The 21,802-nt window shown below is 40.2% G+C and overlaps 2 protein-coding genes across 3 annotated transcripts in view; one reads left to right on the top strand and one right to left on the bottom strand.

The window, feature by feature from the left end:
• DPB2 (DNA polymerase epsilon subunit B2) overlaps positions 1-21,802 on the top strand; it is a 170,629-nt gene that overhangs the window by 26,169 nt on the left and 122,658 nt on the right. The window lies entirely within an intron of this gene.
• On the bottom strand, positions 765-21,737 carry LOC149234132 (uncharacterized). Its single transcript, XM_089460979.1, has 6 exons — positions 21,470-21,737; positions 21,142-21,287; positions 4,753-5,632; positions 4,497-4,638; positions 4,106-4,373; positions 765-1,268 (listed from the first exon to the last, which is right to left on the bottom strand). Exons 1-6 carry the CDS (start codon positions 21,735-21,737, stop codon positions 765-767), a joined length of 2,208 nt encoding a protein of 735 aa, XP_089317105.1.

Here is a 21,802-nt window from a genome sequence, read left to right as displayed (position 1 = left end):
TGGTGGTCCTTTCTCCCAGCACTGCATCCGCACTGCACCTCCTTTCATCATGCTGCATCGAGTTGCCCACTGCTGCACTGCAACTCAGTTATTGAGAAGTTAGTAACTGATCTCCCAATTGACCTCCCTGTTGGGCTAGAAACACCCTCTGATGCTGAAGCTCCCTTTGCCGCTGACAAGTGCTCCCTCTCTGACCTCTGCGCTGCTGCAACAACTCCTTGCATCTCACACCGTTGCACACCTCTCTGTGCCTTCCTGCACTGGTGCAACACTCCTGTGCCTCTCTCACTGCTGCAGCCTGCTAGCTCTGCGCTGTCTTAGGACTCCTGCACTGTAGCTCTCTTTGCGCTCCATCCGCATCCATCTCTACCCACATCAGCCAGTCCTGCTACTCCTCTTCGGGGCTCCCATAGCAAGGTCTAATCCAAGAGGCTGGGTACCTCGAGGATCCTGCCCTTCATCGCCTATAGTCCGCTTGACTACAGTTCGATGTCTCCCCACTTCTTCTCAAGTGGCACGTGTGCACTCATGGCACAATCATCGTCTGTCAAAACTTCCCATCCATCATTTGTCCTAAGCTAGAATTTTTGTACCTATAATCTTTCCATTTCCTCCAGCCTATTCTGAAAAGTGATCTGGCTAGCCTTCATAACACTTATTTTCTTGGCATGATTTGTTTCCATGGTGTTGATTAATTGTACTTGTTTTTCTTCCATGGCGAGCAACTTATTTTGAATATAGGTCATCTGATTAGAATGATTTACTTACATGGCCTTTATTGCTTGTGCATGATTTTCCTCCATGGTCTTAATGAGTTGAGCTTGGTTGAGTTTCATATCCTTAATCATTTGAGTCAACCCCTTAATGAAATCCTTATCATTCTCATTTGCTTGAGTTTTGATCTTTCTTTCATTTCCGTATTTTTCTTCAAAGGCATCAATGATTGGTTCTAGAGAATCAAAATTGTTAGCAGGTAAGTCTATGAACCAATCCATAGCATCACCATCTAATAAAAAGATAAAAAGTCTCATTTTAATGTCCTCATGGTTAATATCATGGCACCATTTGCTAACACAAAGATGGAAGTTCCTAAGGTGAGTTTCAGTACTGATGGCATTGTTACCTAAAAAACTAAGCAACGCTTCAATAGCCTCAATGGCTTCATCAGGAATGAAATTCGGATAGCCGGAAATGTTAGTAAGATCACAAGGGGTGAATAAATCATTCATGATGTTATGCTCACTTGACCCTGAAAGAGAAAGTGGATACTAGAGAGAGGCTCCTGTCCAAGATTAGCAAAAAATCTACAAGAAGCAAGCTTTAAGCATAAATCCTTGTAGAAAATGAAATAAGTGGAGTCGCCACTTGAATAGGAATCTAACTCTAAAATCCAACATGCAAAAACCAAAAGTTAGTCGATTTCCCAGGTACAAGAAGACTTGTCCCCTCCAACGACGCCAAAAATGTTATCACCTGCTGCCTACACCTACCTACAAGTCAGTGAGAAAAGTCTTCAACCCCACAAGCTGTGGTTGGTGGCAGGGAACTCAGGGAAGGCGCTGTCACACTAATCCCAACCCTCTTCGTTTGAATTATCTCCTACGTTAGCTAAAGGGGGGGGACCCTAATGAAAAGTTAAGTTAAAAGATGTGAGTTTCTAGGAGAGTGTTATTGTGAAAATGGATTACTTTTAAGGATTTATGAGCAAATATAACTTGAGAAACTTGAAATAACAATGCCAATCATTAACATGTGAAAAACCGTAAAACTAGTGCCTTATAAGGAATGTGCTCAAAATATATATTTGCTCAAAGTAAAATGCAATGCTCTCAAAAGAGAAAGCAAAGTAACCCTCACAGTAAACAAAATTGTTAGCACAAGATATGTAAGATACAAAATGCTTTTGAGATAATCAACTTTATGAATCAAAGCATGTGAAACATATGTTGCCAAAACCCAAAAATTAGTAACTAACTTGGAAATGTAAAAGAAAGGTAGTGCTAAACCAAGACATCAATATGCAATTAGACTTGAAGCATGAAAATAAATCACTTGTTTGAAAGGATTACAAAACTTGCTTTTGGAATAGACTTTGCATATGAAAACTTAATCCATCAAGAGACAAGTAAAGTAAATGTAATGGAAAGTGCTCTTGGTTAATTTTATTAATTATCTCTATAACAAGATTACAATTTAACTCTTCAATCCTTAGACCTCACCCTCGTCCATAGATATGGATCTCGGAGTGAGGAGTCAATAGAGGAGTAGAGGATCTTTAAGATGTCTACTTCAACCAACTTATGTTGGAGGTAAAATTTTAATGAGGCTTGGGGTCTTCTTATATTAAAATGCCTAGATGAATGCATGCAAGTTTTTTCCCCAAAAGAGAGATTGATTTGCAATGTTTCAAAGTAATAAAAATGACATAGTGTTCAACATAAGTTGCAATTATAACTTCAATTGGAGGAATAAAATTAGCTTACAAGTGTTGCATGTGTCTCATCAATGAATTAAAATGATACAAGTAATTTGCTTGAAAGTAAAATTTGTTTCAAATAGACAATGACAATAAATTGCTCCAATATTCAAGATAAAAATGTAGCATAAAAATGAAGTATGTATTCAAGTGCTGATGAAACAATTTACCAAGGTAAATGGAAACGAATCAAAGTTTGTTAAGAATATATTATGTTTGCATGTAAAGGATGAATTGCCCAAAGTAAAGTGTAAGCTTGTAGCTTCAAGCAACAATGAGATAGAGAATGCAAAGCACAAATGAAATTGTAACAAACTTTAACTTAATGAAATGTGATAGTGAGGTTGTGTTGATTCCCAATTAAAGCATGCATGTACGTGAATGAACTATGAAAGCTTAAAGCATGCAAATGTCAATCCACCCAAGAGAAGAATCCTAAATGGGGAGATAGGATACCATGGGGGAAATCCCAAGCTCCCACAAGCAAATTAGATCTTTTATTAATATTACAATGAGAAGAGGGCCCTTCAAAGTCCTCAACTAAACTTCAAGGAGAGTCTTTACAATAATTGCTTGAAACTTGGACACTAGACCTCCTTTCTCGAGAAAGTAATGACATGATTTCACAAAACTTATGCAAGGGAAACAAGGTGAAAGTTTCCTCCAAATGCCCACGACTTAGAGAGGAAAATGGGCAGCGCTCTAGTGAACTTGACTTTTGCCAAAATAAGCCTCAAAAGTGCTCATGGCATCCTTGGAAATCGAACCCCCAACACTTGCCAAAGGTCTGGCAAACACTTGTTAGATGTTGCGAGAAGTTGCTCTTCAAAATCTGCCACACAAGAGTTAACAAACAATCCAAACAATGGTTGCAAAATAAGTTGAGTATTAATGGAAGATTTAGCAAGATAAAATGTATATGTACAATTATAATTCACAAAAGGCCAAGCTAAAGAGTGAGAGTAAACCCTCGTCTTTGCTTAGCCATTTTCAAGCTCTTAGATAACAAATGAAAGAAATGAAGTACATGTCAATGTTGCACACATCGCGATCGGGATTTAATCGGCGCCGGGAAAAAATCGGAAAAATCGTTAAAATCGGGAAAAAATCGGAAAAAATCGTTTGGCACAAAAATATTCATTTTTTTTCATTTTTTTTCAATTTTTTTAATATCTAAACCATCTACAACATAAAATAAATACATTGACACATAAATATGATAAAAAAACTAATATATAAGATGTTCAATATCATTTCTAGTGCTAAAATCACACATAACATTGAATCATGTCCTGAATAGTAAGTCCTGAGTCCCAAGTCCAACTCAGCCTCAAAATATCAACAAAAAATATGATAATGTATCTCATCATGTCATAATGTCATATACAATAAAATGAAAGTCTAATCCTATTGATTTCCTCTGCCCCTCTTGCGAGAATATGGCACAGCTTTCTCTTTCCCTCTAGATGTAGAAGCTGGTGCCTGTGGTGGTGGAAATGGCAGTGGAGTCTGACGTGCTCTAGAAGCTGAAGAACTAGTAGTAGCAGCTACAAGAGGCTGAGGTGGACGGAGACCACGTCCTCTACTGGTGGTAGTGGTAGCCCGGGTAGCCCGGGTAGGCGGTGTCACCTCCTCCTCCTGCTCCTCCAACTCCTCCTCCTCCTGCTCCTGCTCCTCCTCCTGCTCCTCCTCCCCCTCCTCCTCCCCCTCATCCTGCACTAACCAATCCTCAGTGGGATCCATGAGAGGCCTCTCGGTCTCAACCCTCCATTCAGCAGTGGTGTCAATCCCATCCAATGAGATGGCTTCCGTATCAGGTGTCTTCTCTAGTTGTTTCACCCACAATCGAAGATTGTAGTAGACATAGACCATGTCATTAAGTCTATGGGACTCCAACCTGTACAAAGTTCATGAAATAATAAATTAATAATTAATATTATAAAAAAATATTGTTTAAAACTTTAATGAATTCAAAAATTTATTTGGAAATTTGCAATATTTTAAATGTTTAAGTGTTAACCTATTGCGCTTCTTGTTGTGTATTTTTTCAAATACACTCCAATTGCGCTCACATCCCGAGGAGCTGCATGTTTGGCTGAGGATGCGCACGGCAAGATTTTGCAAAAGGGGTACTCTGCCACCATACATCTTCCACCATGCGTCTACAACAAAATTACAAAGAAAATTTTAAATAAACATAAGAAAAAAATGGAATTTGAAGAAACAATGAAATTTGAAACAAAGTTACAAAGTACATACTACAAACTAAAAAATACCTGGGATTTTAACCGTCCTATCATTGATAGCCATCTCAAAGCCAAATGTGCCACCTGACAACTTATATTGCTCAATTTGTCTAGAGACCTCCATACGTTCTTCTGGAGTTTTCACCATCTTCTGGACACAGGTTAATAATCCTTCCACGACCTCAACATCAAAATTAAACCCACATGCATAAGAAAATGCAGGGTTCAGGAAAAGGCCAGCAGCATGAATGGGACGATGGAGTGTGTTGTTCCATCGCTCATCAATGACCTTCCATAGAAGGAGTTGTCTCTGGAACCCATCATCTCCCTTGTCATCATAGTAGGACCGAATGGCTTCTTTGGCCCTATCCATGGCTTCATACAAATAGCCCATTGCGGGCTTCTCACCATCTACCAACCGAAGAACCTTTACCAAAGGTTCTGTGACAGCGCACACCTCCTGCACTCCCGCCCAGAAGTCTTCTTGGTATGAAACAAGTCTGCAGACGGCCTCTCCTTCTGGTTTGCGGCTCATTGGCGAAGAACGCCACTCCTCTGAAACAAACATTCTCTTCAAATCCCACATAGAATTCAAGAGGGATTGAAGAGATATGAAACTCGTCGCAAACCGTGTAATGGCGGGGCGCACCAACTCTTTGTTGTTGGTGCATTTTCTCATCAAGCTAAGCACAGATGTGTGATTGTAAATAAATTTTGTGATGGTTTTTGATGAGTCAACAGCCTCTTTGACAAAGGGAATTTTCCCTATGTCCTCTAACATCAAATCAATACAATGGGCAGCACAAGGTGTCCAAAATAAAGTAGGATGCCTGTCCATAAGCAATCTACCAGCAGCAACATAATTTGCAGCGTTGTCCGTTATGACTTGGACAACATTTTCTGCACCCACCTCCAAAATAAACACATCCAGCAAATCACATAAATTTTTTGCATCTTTGATTTGATGAGTTGCATCAACAGATTTGATAAACATAGTCCCCAAGGGACAACTAACCAAGAAGTTTATAAGGGTTCTCCCCTTTTGGTCAGTCCAACCATCTGACATAACAGTGCATCCTGTTTGTGCCCATGATGCCCTAAAATCCTCCAATCTTTGGGTGCAGTCACGCTTTTCATCTTGAAGAAGCCGGCCTCTGAAATCATGAAGAGAAGGGAGTTTGTACCCCGGGCCAACACTGGCAACAGCATCAAGAGTAGGTTGGAAAAATGGATTATTCCTTATAATGCTGAAAGGAATATCACTCCAGAGGAGAAATTTTGTCATCAACTTGTCAGCTTTTTCTTTTTCAGTTCTTTTCATCATTGAACCGATAGTTGGTTGTGAACCAGGTGTGGTTCGAGGAACAAAATATGATGATGCAGCAAACGGATTGACTGACGCTGCAGTAGAACCTGTGCCACTTGGCCCACTTCCTTCAACTGACCTTCTTAGTTGCCTTTTGAGTTCTTCTTTGGCGTCTCTAGTGTGCTCTAATTCTCCCAATGCTCTCATGGCTTTTTGGATAATTTCAGCATTTGTCTTTAGACAGGGCCCCACATCACGTCCAGGGATTTGTGCAAGGTGGAACTTCAACCTGTACACCCCCCCGAATATTTCCTTTCCACACAACTTGCAAATCAAGTTTTGTCTATCATTCGGAGTTTTAGGGTCACCATATTCCCAGAAAGGATCCAATTTCCTTGGCATGTTTGTTTTTGAATTTTGAATTTGCAAACCTATGGAAAAATAAGGATTAGGAAATAGGAATTTAGGATTACATAAATGATAATAGTAAATAGTAAATACAAATTACAATTTAGCATTTGCAAAATTACAAGCTAATTATTTCCAAAATCCCAATTTGAATTTCTAAACCCAAAAAACAATGAAAAATAAAAAAAAATAAACAATGTTTAAAGAAAATGAGAAAATAAAAATCAAAAATTGGTTCTCATAGTCATAACAAATAACCCATCCCAAATCAATGAAAAATTTCTAAAAATTCTTTAAAAACAATGAAAAACAAAGTTTTTAGAGAACCAAAACAAAAAAAAATTAATCTACATACCTGGTTTATGGACAAATTCGCGATCTTGGCTTGGATTCCTCCTAAAATCGGCTCCCATAAGCGACGGCAACCCTCTCCCTCCCTTCTTCTCCTTCTCCTCCTTCTCCTCCGCGGCGGACTGCTGAATGAATAAACAAAAAATCGATTTTACATATAAAACCCCCGCTGCCCGCGCCTCCCGCGATTTTTTCCTTAAAAATCGCGATTTTTTCGATAAAAATCGTTAAAAAAAATTTCCGCCGATTTTTTGGATAAAAATCGCGATTTGAATCGGCATTTTGAAAAAATCGCGATTTTCCGATTTTATCGCGATTAAATCGCGATGTGTGCAACACTGGTACATGTTGAAGTTTCTAACTCTACTTAGCTAGAAACCCTCCATGCACTTTATTTGATTTATTCCTACCTACTTGTTATTTTCCTTAACAAGTTATTTACAATGTAAATACTGAAAATAAACACTAGTGCATGCTCAACATATTACAGATCAACAACTAAAAGAAATAGAAACAACACACCATATGACACTATTATTTTTGGACTAATGTCCCCAGAAAAACCAATGTGGGAAAATCGGTGCAACTATTTGAGGGTTTTCTTATTAAGCAATATCAGAGTACAATCTGGGTGCCGAAACTGGCCTACCCAACAGAGAATTTCCTTGGCAGTAATGCCTCTCAGTTTTTGACTAATCTTATGGCTGAAACCCTGGATAATCCTTCCGGCAGCTACTCAGCACAAATCTTCCCCAGAAACCCCATCGTCAACCTCTCTCTGGACTGTGTTAGCCCCTCTTTGCTTCACGCTGGCCCCGCGTCACCTCGGATGGGTCTGTGCCAGCCCTGTGTCAACCCTCTGGCCCTCTGCGTTAGCAACGCTGGCTTCTTTGAGGCGCTGCGCAACTCTTGGCTGCCTTTGCGTGAGCCCTGGCTGGCTCTGCGTCACTCTCCTTGGCTACTGCACTGCTCTCCCGACACTATCTCTACCTCTCTGTACTCAAATGCCCCTCAGCTGCATCTCCCGATCACTAATTCTATCTCTCTTAGCAAACCCCGCTCTAGAGAATAGAATGACTGATCACTCTGGTGTCATATCCAAGTGACCCTCAAGCCTCCTCTTATACTTTTGCTATTGACATATCAACGGTTGATATTAGGTTTCTAATCAATGGCTAAGATTAGATCTCACTTGATCCATGTTTTTTGGACCATTCTAACACAGATTCATATTAATACACATTAATATTTTATTTTGCCTAAGTTTAGACTTCAGGACTCCATTAAAAATATTAATTATTTTAATATCTTCTGATATGTTTAGAATCTGCCCAAACCCTTTCTAGGTATTGGAGATCTCATGTGCCCCAACCTCTCCACCAAATTTCATGGCTAGAGCACATCCGATGCTACCCAAAATCAACACTCCCTCTTAGCGAGAACTGTGCTCTAGCAATACTCCTCATTGAGTATTACTCTGATCATCCGGCATCGGTACTTGTGCTGATGCTAGGCCTTCCTGCCCAACATCCTCTGCACTGCTGCCCATGGTTATGCCATTGCCACTGCGGCATTTGTACGACAACTCCCTCTGCATCCGTGCTGTTGCTGGTCCTTTCTCCCAGCACTGCATCCGCACTGCACCTCCTCTCATCATGCTGCATCGTGCTGCCCACTGCTGCATTGCAACTTAGTTACTGAGAAGTAAGTAACTAATCTCCCAATCTATCCTCCTTGTTGGGCTAGAGACCCTCCTGATGCTGAAGCTCCCTCTACCGCTGACAAGTGCTCCCTCTCTGACCTCTGCGCTGCTGCAACAACTCCTTGCATCTCGCACCGTTGCACACCTCTTTGTCATCTTGCACTGGTGCAACACTCTTGTGCCTCTCGCACTGCTGCAGCCTACTAGCCTCACTCTGTCTCAGGACTCCTGCACTGTAGCTCTCTCTGCGCTCCATCCACATCCAACTCTACCCAACTCAGCCAGTCCTGCTACTCCTCTTTGGGGCTCCCGTAGCAAGGTCTAATCCAAGAGGCTGGGTACCTTGAGGATCCTGCCCTTCATCGCCTGTAGTCCGCCTGACTATAGCTCGATGTCTCCCCACTTCTTCTCAAGTGGCACATGAACACTCATGGCACACAGATCAGACAGGATCCTGGCCTTCCAGATGACAAAGTTGGATGCTTCATCCAACTTGTCCTGATCCCTCAGCCCATTCATGCCCATCTCTCTGCTCTTCTTGTTGACTCCTCCGAGTCTCTCTACTTCTAGCCTGGAAGTTCTCTGTTCGACTCCTGCTGAGTCTACTTCCCTTTTGGAAGTTCTCTGTTCGACTCCTGTTGAGTCTACTTCTCGTCTGGAAGTTCTCTGACTCCTGCTAAGTCTACTTCCCGTCTGGAAGTTCTCTGTTCGGTTCCTGGAGAGTCTGTTCGATTCCTGGAGAGTCTCTCTACTTCCCGTCTGGAAGTTCTCTTTTGGACTCCTTCTGAGTTCCAATTTCTCTCCTGGAAATTCTCTGTTCGACTCCTCTGAGTCTCCACTTTCCGTCTGGAGGTTCTCTTCTGGACTTCCTCTGAGTCCTTATTTCCCTCTTGGAAATCCTTCTTCTGCTGTCGAGATGCCCCCTACTCTGATCATCTTCGTGCAACCGCACCACTAATCCGGGTTCCTCGACTAGAAACCCTCAGTAGCAACTCCTCTGGCCTTGCTCTATCGGGTACTGTTCTGACTACAGTACCTCACCAGCTTCACTCTGCAATATTCCCACAACCTTCTAAACCCCAACAACCTGAAGGTGAGGTCTCCCAAGGTCTGTGCAATCTCAACAGCAACAACCCAGTCTCGTTAGCCAACTGCGTCAGCCCTCCCAGCTACTGCGTGGCTTTGCGTGAGGATCCCTTAGCCTTCCTTAGCCTCTGCGTTGCCTCTTTCGGGCTCACCCTTGATGACGCAGGGACTGCGTCACCCTTCCTTGTTGCTGCTCTGCTAGAAACAACTTCTGTCGCTTCTATCACCTCGGGACCGTTGTTTTCTACTGCTATTGCTCTGCTTGACTGATGTCCTTTAGTCCTCCTGTGATCTGCAATCACCCTTTGATACCATGTTAAAGTTTCTAACTCTACTTAGTTAGAAACCCTCCATGCACTTTATCTGATTTATTCCTACCTACTTATTATTTTCCTTAACAAGTTATTTACAAAGTAAATACTAAAAATAAACACTAGTGCATGTTCAACATATTACAGATCAACAAATAAAAGAAACAAAAACAAACACACCATATGACACCATTATTTTTTGACTAATGTCCCTGAAAAAAACCAATGTGGGAAAATCGGTGCAGCTACTTGAGGGTTTTCTTATTAAGCAATATCAGAGTACAATCTGGGTACTGAAACTGGCCTACCCAACAAAGAATTTCCTTGGCAGTAATGCCTTTTAGTTTATGACTAATCTTATGGCTGAAACCCTGGATAATCCTTCCGGCAGCTACTCAGCACAAATCTGCCCCAGAAACCCCAACGTTAGCCTATCTCTAGACTGCATCAGCCCCTCTCTGCCTCACGCTGGCCCTGCGTCACCCCGAATGGGTCTGCGTCAGCCCTGGAAAGCCCCGCGTCAACTCTCTGGCCCTCTGCGTCAGCAACGTTGGCCTCTCTAAGGCTCTGCGCGGCTCCCGACTGCCCCTGCGTGAGCCTTGGCTAGCTCTGCGTCACTCTCCTTGGCTATTGCGTTGCTCTCCCGACACTATCTTTGCCTCTTTGTCTCTTTGTACTCAAATTCCCTTCAGTTGCATCTCTCAATCACTAATTCTATCTCTCTTAGCAGACCCTGCTCTAGAGAATAGAATGACTGATCACTCTGGTGTCTTCTCCAAGTGACCCTCAAGCCTTTTCTTATACTTTTCCTATTGACATATCAACAGCCGAGACTAAGTCCCTAAACGACTAAGATTAGATCTAGCTTGATCCATGTCTTTTGGACCATTCTAATAAAGATTCATATTAATACACAATACTATTTTATTGTCCCTAAACGACTAAGATTAGATCTGGCTTGATCCATGTCTTTTGGACCATTCTAATAAAGATTCATATTAATACACAATACTATTTTATTGTCCCTATTTTTTTGATCTGTTTAGAATATGACCAAACCCTTTCTGGGTATTGGAGATCTCATGTAACCCAGCCTCTCTACCAATTTTCGTGGCTCGAGCACATCCGATGCTACCCCAAATCAACAGTACAATGTTTTATAAGTAAAGTAAATGCAATGGAAAGTGCTCTTGGTTAATTTTATTAATTATCTCTACAACAAGATTACAATTTAACTCTTCAATCCTTAGACCTTACCCTCGCTCAAAGATATGGATCTCACAGTGAGGAGTCAATAAAGGAGTAAAAGATCCCTAAGATGTCTACTTCAACCAACTTATGTTGAAGGTAAAATTTTAATGAGGCTTGGGGCCTTCCTATACTAAAATGCCTAAATGAAATGCTTGCAAGTTTTTTCTCTAAAAGAGAGATTGATTTGTAATGTTTCAAAGTAATGAAAATGAAATAGTGTTCAACATAAGTTGCAATTGTAACTTCAATTAGAGGAATAAAATTAGCTTACAAGTGTTGCATGTGTCTCGTCAATGAATTAAAATGATACAAGTAATTTGCTTGAAAGTAAAATTTGTTTCAAATAGACAATGACAATAAATTGCTCCAATATTCAAGATAACAATGTAGCATAAAAATGAAGCATGTATTCAAGTGTTGATGAAACAATTTACCAAGGTAAATGGAAACGAATCAAAGTTTGTTAAGAATATAAAATGCTTGCATGTAAAGGATGAATTGCCCAAAGTAAAGTGTAAGCTTGTAGCTTCAAGCACCACTGAGATAGAGAATGTAAAGGTCAAATAATATTGTAACAAACTTTAACTTAATGAAATGTGATAGTGAGGTTGTGTTGATTCCCAATTAAAGCATGTATGTAAGTGAATGAAGTATGAAAGCTTAAAGCATGCAAATGTCAATCCACCCAAGAGAGGCCTCCTTCTAAATGGGGAGATAGGATACCATGGGAGAAATCCCAAGCTCCCACAAGAAAATTAGATCTTTTATTAATATTACAATGAGAATAGTGCCCTTCAAAGTCCTCAACTAAACTTCAAGGAGAGTCTTTACAATAATTGCTTGAAACTTGGACACTAGTGTTGGCATTATGACACAGGTTTGGCACAAGTTTGGCTCGATGACATAAGTGTTGTCCTTGATGGCAACTCACTCAAATAGCAGATCACAAGTTCAGGCTCTCAAAATAGTAGAAAATGAGATACCCGCAGGTTCCTGTTCACAAAGCCACGGACATACGCAGGTGTGCCAAACAAAAGGTGCGGACATATACGCAGGTGCACCGAACAAAAAGTGCGTACGTAAAGTACACGCACTTTCATGTAGAGAAAAACGCGCGCACGTGGGAAATCTTATGGTTGGTCCATGGTATTTAGTCCGACATTTTTGATCCTATGGTTTTGCATCTAAAGTATAGAACCCAGGTTTTGGGTCCCTAGTATTGGATCTTTATGGTTTTGGACCATGGTTTGAGTAAGGCCTAGACTATAAAAAGGAAAGGAGATCATTTGGCTGGAGTGACTGATGTGTTGAATATCTTGAGAAGAGCAAGATCTGAAATAATGGTGATTGGTTGGTGAGTTATAGCTGGACCTGAATCAACGAGAAGCCTGATCATTACAAGACGGATCTACTGATGGGTCGAGATCTCTCTGGTGCATGATTAGATCTATAAATCTGATAATTTGGGGTATAATTGAAGTCTGATAAATTATCTATACTCGCAGGTTTGACACAGCGCAGGCGCGGATACCCGCAGGCTCAACACAGCGTAGGCGCGGATATACGCAGGTTCGACACAGCGCAGGCGCGGATACCCGCAGGTTTGACACAGCGCAGGCACGGATATACGCAGGTTTGACACAGCGCAGGCACAGATACCCGCAGGTTTGACACAGCGCAAGGGGGATATCCGCAGTCTCGACACAACACAGGCGCGGATACCCGCAGGTTTGACACAGCACAGGCGCGGATACCCGCAGGCTCGACACAGCGCAGGCGCGGATACCCGCAGGTTAAGGAAGTGAATACTGCGTATGTACGCAGGTTTCTAGTGGTGAAGTTGCGGACTTTTCTTGAAATATGTTTTAGCTGATTTTGTCTATTACTGCAGTGTTCAGGGTTCTGAATTGGTGTCTGGTTACTGGTATTGTGTTCTGAGAAGTTATTGATTTAGTATTTGTACAAGGAAGTTGGTTGATTGCAGATCTATTTGATGTTTGATTGATATTCATGGATCCAGTCTGAAAATTTATGAAACGTGGTCCCTGGAAGAAAAGAGAAGTCTTCTGTAGGTCAGCACCTACGTACTAGTACCTCACCTAGTACAAGAGCTAAGGGGGTTGTAGCTCCCTTCCAAAAGAGTCTGGAGAACGAGAGAAGGCTGTAGCCTTCTGCAGGTTGAAGCTTGCATACTGGTATAAGACTGCACCAGTACAGAATCATTGTAAAAAGAAGTTTCTAATTGAAAGAAGATAGAGACATATTGCAGCAGGTGGTTTTCACCCACATTGGGTTTCCACCTTATATCTTGTGTTCTTTTGTGTGACTGTCTGCTCTACTTTTCTGTTCCTGGTTACTGTTATATGATTCTGACACACGGATTAATGATCAACATCCAAAGAATAAATTAAATTATAAGTCTGGGAAGTGTATGCAAGTTTCATTAGTTAGATCTGCAAATCTTTGTATAAATTGAAAAAGAATTTGATAATACTGATTCACCCCCCCCTTTCAGTATTATTTTCAACAACTAGATCTCCTTTCTCGAGAAAGTAATGACATGATTTCACAAAACTTATGCAAGGGAAACAAGGTGAAAGTTTTCTCTAAATGCCCATGGCTTAGAGAGGAAAATGGGCAGCCCTCTATTGAACTCGACTTTTACCAAAATAAGCCTCAAAAGGGCTCATAGCATCCTTGGAAATCGAACCCCCAACACTTGCCAAAGGTCTTGCAAACACTTGTTAGATGTTGTGAGAAGTTGCTCTTCAAAATCTGCCACACAAAAGTTAACAAACAATCCAAACAATGGCTGCAAAAGAAATGAAGTACAATGTTTTTTAAAAAAAGATTTAAATTTAGAAGTACTCCGCTTTTGTACAAGCTATGTTCCAAATCCCCTGCAAAACCACTTTGTAGATAAGACTATGAAGGCTCAAAGAACAAATGAGAGCTCCTTTAAGAATGTATCAAGAGTGGGTTGGTCTTTCCAAAGACTCCCCCTCACGCTTGATTCTGTGATCCCAACAAGATGTTTCTTCTACAAAACTTCAATCAAGAATTAGTTCCATATAGATTTAACAATAAACAATGATAAGAAACTCTAGAGATTTATTTAAAACCAACTAAAACATTCTATACCTAAAGCATACTTCTAAATCAAATGTCAATGCAAGATAGCTCTACATTAACAAATCTACAAGAGAATATGAAAACAAATTAGATCAAAGCATGAGTAAAAGGAATTATACCAATGAGTAAAAGGAATTATACCAATGATCAACAATTCATCACACTCGAAAAAGAGGAACACCTAATAAATGAAACCCCAAAGTCTTTATTGATATTTCTAAAAGTGTACAAGGCAACAATGCCTCTGCAAGCACAATAGCTAGTAAGAATATGATACAAATGAGAGCTCAAGCCTCTATTATATAGAACTATGAGAGCCAATTCCAATGTAGAAGTGATTAAACAAGTGGCATGAGGTGATAATCCCAAAGAGAAATTCGAATTTGTTGAATGGAGCTCTAATGGCAAGTGTAAAAATCGAATTCTGGCAAGTGGACATCATTTTCTTCTTGCTTTATGTGCCAAATTCGAATTTTATGATGAAATGATAAGTGTATATGGGTGGTAACCCATGTGGGGACAATTTCCCACAAAAATCTCCACCAAATATTCTCCCAAATCCCCTCTCAAATGTGCATTAACTTCACAAATTCGAATTTCCAAGTAAACAACTTTCTCATTTAATGCCAGAAATTCGATTTTATTTGAGCACATGTCCTTTCCTTTATCTTTGGAGTCCACATCACCTTGGGACTTCACTTTAACTCCCCCATAATTTTCCACCTCATTTCCACAACATTTAGCATGTGTGGATATTTAATTTTTCTCCATTTATTTAATTTCTGGCTTAATTAATTGCCATATTTCCCACTAAACTTAGGAAAAGTGGGTTTTGAGGGTTAAAAACACATTTTTAACCCCTCAATGTGTGTCATAGTAGAAAGTTGAGGGTTAGAGGTGAAAATTTCATTATTCATACCCTATACAACTTCTCTAGACATCACTTATTATATTACAAGTACAATTTTTATTGCAATTTCTGCAATGCGATAAATCTAAAAATTAAAAAAATGACTACCTAGACCTAACCAAATTTCACGATTTTTTGTGTGTGTGATATAGTGTGGTAATATACATCGGCTCTCGACACTAAGATGTGTTAGGGGCTCAACCTTCAAACCGTCACCCCGAATTTCGGTTAAAAAGCGAGTGAAAAAACCCAGAAAATTATCTGCCTCTGAAAAAAAGGGATAATTAACTAGATTAAAACAAAACACTCAAGGTGTACACGTTTGCTGATCGAGTCCCAACATCCTAGGTCTGTTACAGACTCAAAACTCATCATTACTAATATCACTTATTACAATTCCCCACAGGATGTGGAATTTGGGTACAAGAAAGATGATGAGAAAATAGAAGTAGAGTTTAAAAACTTTGTTGACTGATGATATCTGATGGTACAAGTGTCCATTGATATATCCTTCGGCATGGAGTCTCCATATAATCATCATGTGTCATTGCAGTGGTCAACAAGCTCTAATTCAAAAACCGTAGTTTCTCCTTCTAGAAAATGTCCTTGATACCTTCGCTTAGGATAGGGTCTCCTTCTAGCTTGTCTCGACTTCCTTTTGACTTGTCCCTCTTCCAATTCATCTACCTAAGAGGGCTGTAATTCCTCTCGGCTTTTTTTGTAGCAAATGTGACCTCTCTTTTCTTTGAACGTGTGACCCAAAACAGACCCAGAAACACTCCTAAAAACTTCGCTCTTCCTTTGATTTACTTTGCTAGCTATAGAACTATCTTCCTTGACCTTTTCACACTTCTTGTTTCAGACTTGATGATGACCAAAATTCTCGCTTTGAAATGAGGCTGAGCTGCCCTATTTATAGTTGTTTCCCCATCAATTAGGCCAACTTGAGAGAGGGTGAGCCGACATGTCCTTTTGTGAAGATTATTTATTCCATCTTGTAGCCGACATGTAGGAGGAGCTTTTGCTTGGTCTTGGAGGGCCTTCTTATTCATTTAATGACTCACAGAAAAATGTAACATGCCCAAGAAGGGTCCTTCATACATGACATTGACTCAGTTTGACTTTTATGACTAGATGACAAAACCTAAAAGTTCACAATGGGAACCTTAACTAAAATAAAATTCCTTCATCATGAAACCCATGTACTACAAAAATATATTTATTCTTCTTTTCATCAATTACATAAAATCACAACTACACATGTCATTATGAAGACTGAACCTAGTTACATTTTTCAACATATTGATTATCAACCGAAGTACCGACGTTTCAGTTAATACCCATGTCAAATCTAGCAATGATGAAAGGATATCAGCTGAAGCAAAATCATGTAAGTGAGTGGTGCTCACGGATGAGCCTGTGCGAATTATCACACCCCGATAAGGAAATAATGGTCGAAATCGGAAAGTTTTAGAGTAGTGGGAGCTCCGGGCTTTGGACACTCTATGCTCTTTATCACCCCACTTACTGTTTTTTCCTTCAAAGTGATTTGAGGCTCCATAAGGTAGGGAGGACCCATTTTCTATTGAGTAGACTTGTGGTTCACAAGATTATTGATCAATGTAGGCAGGCTTATCATAGGGGAAGGCCACGAGGAGGGCCGCCAAAAGCCACCTCTCGCAAACACATCAGGATGGAGACCGCAACATCGGAAGCTGCTTAGGCATATGTTGACCTTGTCCCGGAGGAGGGAAAGACCATTCTGGAGGCAAAAGAGCAAGAAGTCAGGGAGTAGAGAACAAATAACTCTGAGGGTCGTGTGGTTGATACGGGTGTTACCAAGACTTGTGAAACCCTCTACTCTTAAGACTGTGGACACAACATGGCACATGAAGATGCTTATGGGGAAGTCGTAGTGGAGATAGGTACTCAGTGCACTCAGTCGAAGCAGCTCGACATTCTCCAGAAGAGGGTAGAAAGGCGGGAAACCCATTTGTGAATGGTGGTGGATATTGAACGTCGTCACGAGGACGACATCGACACCATGGCAAAAAAGTTTGATATTTTCGTGCACTATGTTCATCACCTGGACATCCCTCTTGGCAATTGTGAAGATCAGCTGGCTACAGTTGCGACGCGTCTGTGTGTGCAACACAAAAGGGGAGCCCTCGTGCCAAGACAACGACCAGGAGCCTCCTGAGCAAGCAGATTCCCCCTCTGGCAAAGACCCCAATCGTTAATCTGGTTTTTAATGTCTCTGTTATGTTTTTGGGTATGGTTTTTAGGAGTCTGTTATGTTCCTGTTATGACTAGGACTGTTAATAGTTTAAAATCTGTTAGGGCCAAGTTGCTGGGCTGGCAAGGAAGGGCTGTTAGTGGTTACATGGAAGTCTGGGGCTGCATTTCTTTTTGTAAATTTTGTAAAAGTTGGTCTAAGAAGAAAAACATATGCAATGTCATGACCAGAAGTCTGATGAAAACATGGCTATACTGCAGCTGGTCTGGTTTCCAATCAGGCAGACCAGCTGCAAATGACTATGACTGTAATTTTTCTTTGAATGATGAATAGAAGTCCTGCTTATTTACAAAACAAAAAATAGTTGCCATGAGAAAATAACTCTGGGCTGGTATTAGGAGATTTAATATTATTGTCATCCAAATTCTAAGAATTTTTAAACTATGGATGGCAGAAAATGGATGAAAAACTCATGCATTATCATTGTTATAAACAAGGTGCAATGGTTGAAACAAATCTGAAGTATGTATCAGAAAACAAGGCTGCAAAATTTCTGAATTTACCTCCTCAGTTTTAGTCAACTCATGCACAACATAAAGCTATTGAAAGGCCTCAAAATTTGCACTATAATCTTCAAAATGTCACTATTAGTATCATAGATTGGGTCTCCATAAAAATTCCAGCAATGTACATCTCCATAATGATTACTAATATGAAAAACTGTTCTACATGGTTTCCCTTAAACACATCTATATAACATTTTTCTTCCAATGGTTTGTCATCTAAATTACTTTCTTTAAAATCATAAGAAAATATTCCATCGAAATTAATTTGAGAAGTATCAAACTTTTCCGAACCCTTGTCCTTTTGAGTAAATGAATTGGATGCTGCATCACCAGCAATGCCCTTCTCATGTAGATCTTCAATAGAAACATGGGGTACTACTCGTGCTTGATTTTCCATACGGGATGAGGGGAATTCTTCAACAACAATGTCTTTTTCACTTGTGGTTGTCGGAGGACCCTCAAAAACCATCTCATATTTGCTTTCTTCATAATGAAGATCCCAATACCTAATAAATACTTTTATAAAAGCTGCAAGTGAAGAAATTTCTTTCCTACGAAGATTTTCATGCCATCCTAATGCCCCATCCTCAAGGGTACATACAAACGTTATCATCCTCATAAAAGATATGAAAATTTTGCCATAACTTCAATGAATGATGCAACATTGAAACAAAGCTGAAGCATAAATATTTATTAGAATCAAGTAAATATGGATCGTGACATTCATTTGGAAATCTTGAAATGCCCAAGAAATCAAAAGCAACATAACAATCAGCCAATCATGGAGCTAATGCCATGATTCCACACTATAAAATATTCAAGTTTAAACATGAAATATGCAAACAAACATCTTCATAGCCCATACAAAAGAATATGAAGTTGCCAGGATGAATTTTCAGTGCCTTCACAATGTTTCTTGCTTCACCCTACAAGCAACAAAGTCTCCAAAAATTTGCAGGAAAAAAGGCTTTGTTCCTTGCAATGGATTTACCAACATGCGAATGGATTTACCAACATGAGAATATGATCTTCTAACAAACAACCTCATCAAAGAATGTAGTTGATCTACAAATGTCCCTGGGAAAATGGATTTTCTCCCTGGCAATGGTGCAAAAATGTTACAATAAAATCTAGTGCCCTTGTATGACGCAAAGTTCCAAGCATCAAGGGGCTAGTCTTATGCAATACAAGAAGGCTACCCACTGTCACCACAGTGGCTCTTCCTCTCACCTTTGTTATAATGATTTTTATGTGTCAACAATATGCCAAATAACACTCAAGTGCTAAGAACTTATAGCCAAGGCCAAAATGTGACTGACATACATAGACCTATGCTTATGAGTCATGACTAAAGGGGAAGTGTGCTCTAGGTATATAACCTTTAAAACATAGCATAACTTTTACAAAGAGATAAAGTGAAAAGAGAGGGGAACTCTAAGCCACGTGTCCTGATAGACCTATTTCAAGACCCCTGCACATCCCTACACAGCCACTTTGACCATTAAAGATCACAATGAGATGGTTAGAATGGGCCATAACGGCAGGACTAGCCTTGAAATGGAAACCTAGAAGGACTTGACCGACCAGAAAGGTATGGAGAATCACCTAAGTTAAAAAAACATTTCACATAGTTCAATTAGCATGGTCTAGTAAGAGCTGCAACCAATACATACTGTTTGGCTCATCATGTTATGCCAAATAACACTTTCAAATCATTAAGGCATGACTGGTCGTGGATCACCAGGCTTGGATATCTGCTCAAAAAAGGACATGCATTAGGATCAACTTTGATGTTGGGACAACTACAGAAATAGTTTATCCTGATGCAATTTGAAGGGTAGCATTGAGCATGTCTAAAAAATGATTTTCTGCCAATGGATGGACTAGACAAAGGGATTGGGTCTAATCCAATACCACCAAGATTATTCAGGGCCTTCACACTTGGCACTCCAACCCTAGGCCTTGAGTTGTATCTTCTCGTCCCCCTAAGATCAGAATGACTGGGAGAAGCATTATTTGACTCATGAGGTGAATTGTTCCCAATGAAATCATAACTATTAAAATTTCCTGAAGGAGTATGATCTTTGATACTAGAAACGGAAGAAGAAATTGAATTTCTTCTAATATTTTTTATTTTCAAACTTGATAAAGACTCTAACATTGATGGCCATTCCTCTTTCTGTTTTGATCTAAAATAAGGAACAATAGGCTTATTCAAAGCATCCAAGGAGGAGTCTGAATGCTTGCCTGACGTTGGTTCAAAGCCCTTTACAGCAACATCCACGGAGAGAATCAGATTCTCACCCAAGGTCACATAATTCTTTACACCATAGGGATTTGCCTGCACATCCCTGATGGAACCTCTTGTATGTCACCCTTTTTATTTTCTATCACATTGAAAATTAGTGGAAAGTCTCAGCTGCAATAGGGCCCAGAGATATACCTTCCCCTATCATTGAATCTGGAAGTCACTCCTCTGAGTGAAAACCGTTATTTCAGCAAACCTTCTTGGTGAAAAATTGAGGACACTCTACCACAAGATGCCCATAGAAATGACATTGTATGCATCCGAATGAAATGTGAGCATAGTCCTGAGTATTCAAATATTCAGTGTCACTGATTATTATCTCCATCACTGCTGCCATCCTGGTCGAAAGATCAATCTCCACAAGAACATGCGCAACATTTCCAAAAAGGGCTAGACAAAAACGAGACATCAACCTCTAAGACTCTGTGCGAAGCTCCTCCTAAAGCTTTAAGTGCAGGCTCATTTGAAAATTCTATGGGAAGCCCAGGAAAGTTTACCGAGATCAGTAGAACACAATTTTTCAGTTCTAGGATAAAGCGGGATGTCCAAGGGTGAAACGCCAAATAGGCAGAGCTCCAGAACCATATTACTGACAAAATCCTTTTGGCGTCATCACTTCGAAATTGGAAACCAATCCAACCCGAGGGAATCAAAACACCAGTCCATAACCTAGAATTGGGAACCACGACGTCTAGATCCAATATTTAAGTGAACGATACAAATGGATCTGGTATGAAATGTACAAATCACTGATTTCCCCATGAACACAGCTATTTGATCTATTCTTATATTATCGCTCAATGTTGTTGATATCTGAGAACTTTGTTTTTTAACCATCGTCAGTTTCTTAACCTTTTTAAGCTCACCATCCTTCTCAGAAGTCACCACCAGGCTAGATTTTGAAAGGTCTGGGTCCAAACTTTTGCCTATGAATCCAGTACCCCAAACAGAACTGGAATGGTTTTGGACCACGTCTACAAGAGCTTCCAAAGTGCAGACTGTGTGAAAAGCAGTAAGTGAATGAATCGAGATCTCCTGAATACTGGCATTAACCTCACACTAATCTGTTCCTGCTGAGGATTCAGGGGCATTTACTGATCCATTAACTAAACCTGATATCATGTGCATGATCAATGGTGATAAGGAATGTCTTTAGGAGAGATTCTTTGTATCAACAGACCTGTCCAATCCCCTTTTGATACAGAGTCTGCTGGAGATTTTAACAGATCGCTGTGCCACATATTCATTTGTCCAGAGTTTTGTGTTGACCACAAACTAACTTTAGACAGCCCGACTTGGTCCTCAACAACATTGTCGACACTAGTGGAAAAAACACTAGGAACCAAAGAAGTCCATGTAGGATCTGACCCCTTTCCAGTAATAATGAAAATCCACATCCATTCTAAGGGATCTGCAGAGTAGTCAATCAGTTCCTCCATCCTTTCCATTCTGGAGCATGTTGTACATTATTTTGCTCTAAATATATAGTATACGTTCTTCAATTTTTTCAAAA

This window comes from Pinus tabuliformis, chromosome 8 (genome assembly GCF_031772625.1).
Source record: "Pinus tabuliformis cultivar Carrire ecotype Pingquan chromosome 8, CPIR1, whole genome shotgun sequence".
NCBI classification, from domain to species: domain Eukaryota; kingdom Viridiplantae; phylum Streptophyta; class Pinopsida; order Pinales; family Pinaceae; genus Pinus; species Pinus tabuliformis.
Note: the sequence above shows the minus strand (reverse complement) of the source record. Positions and strands in the feature narration are given on the sequence as shown.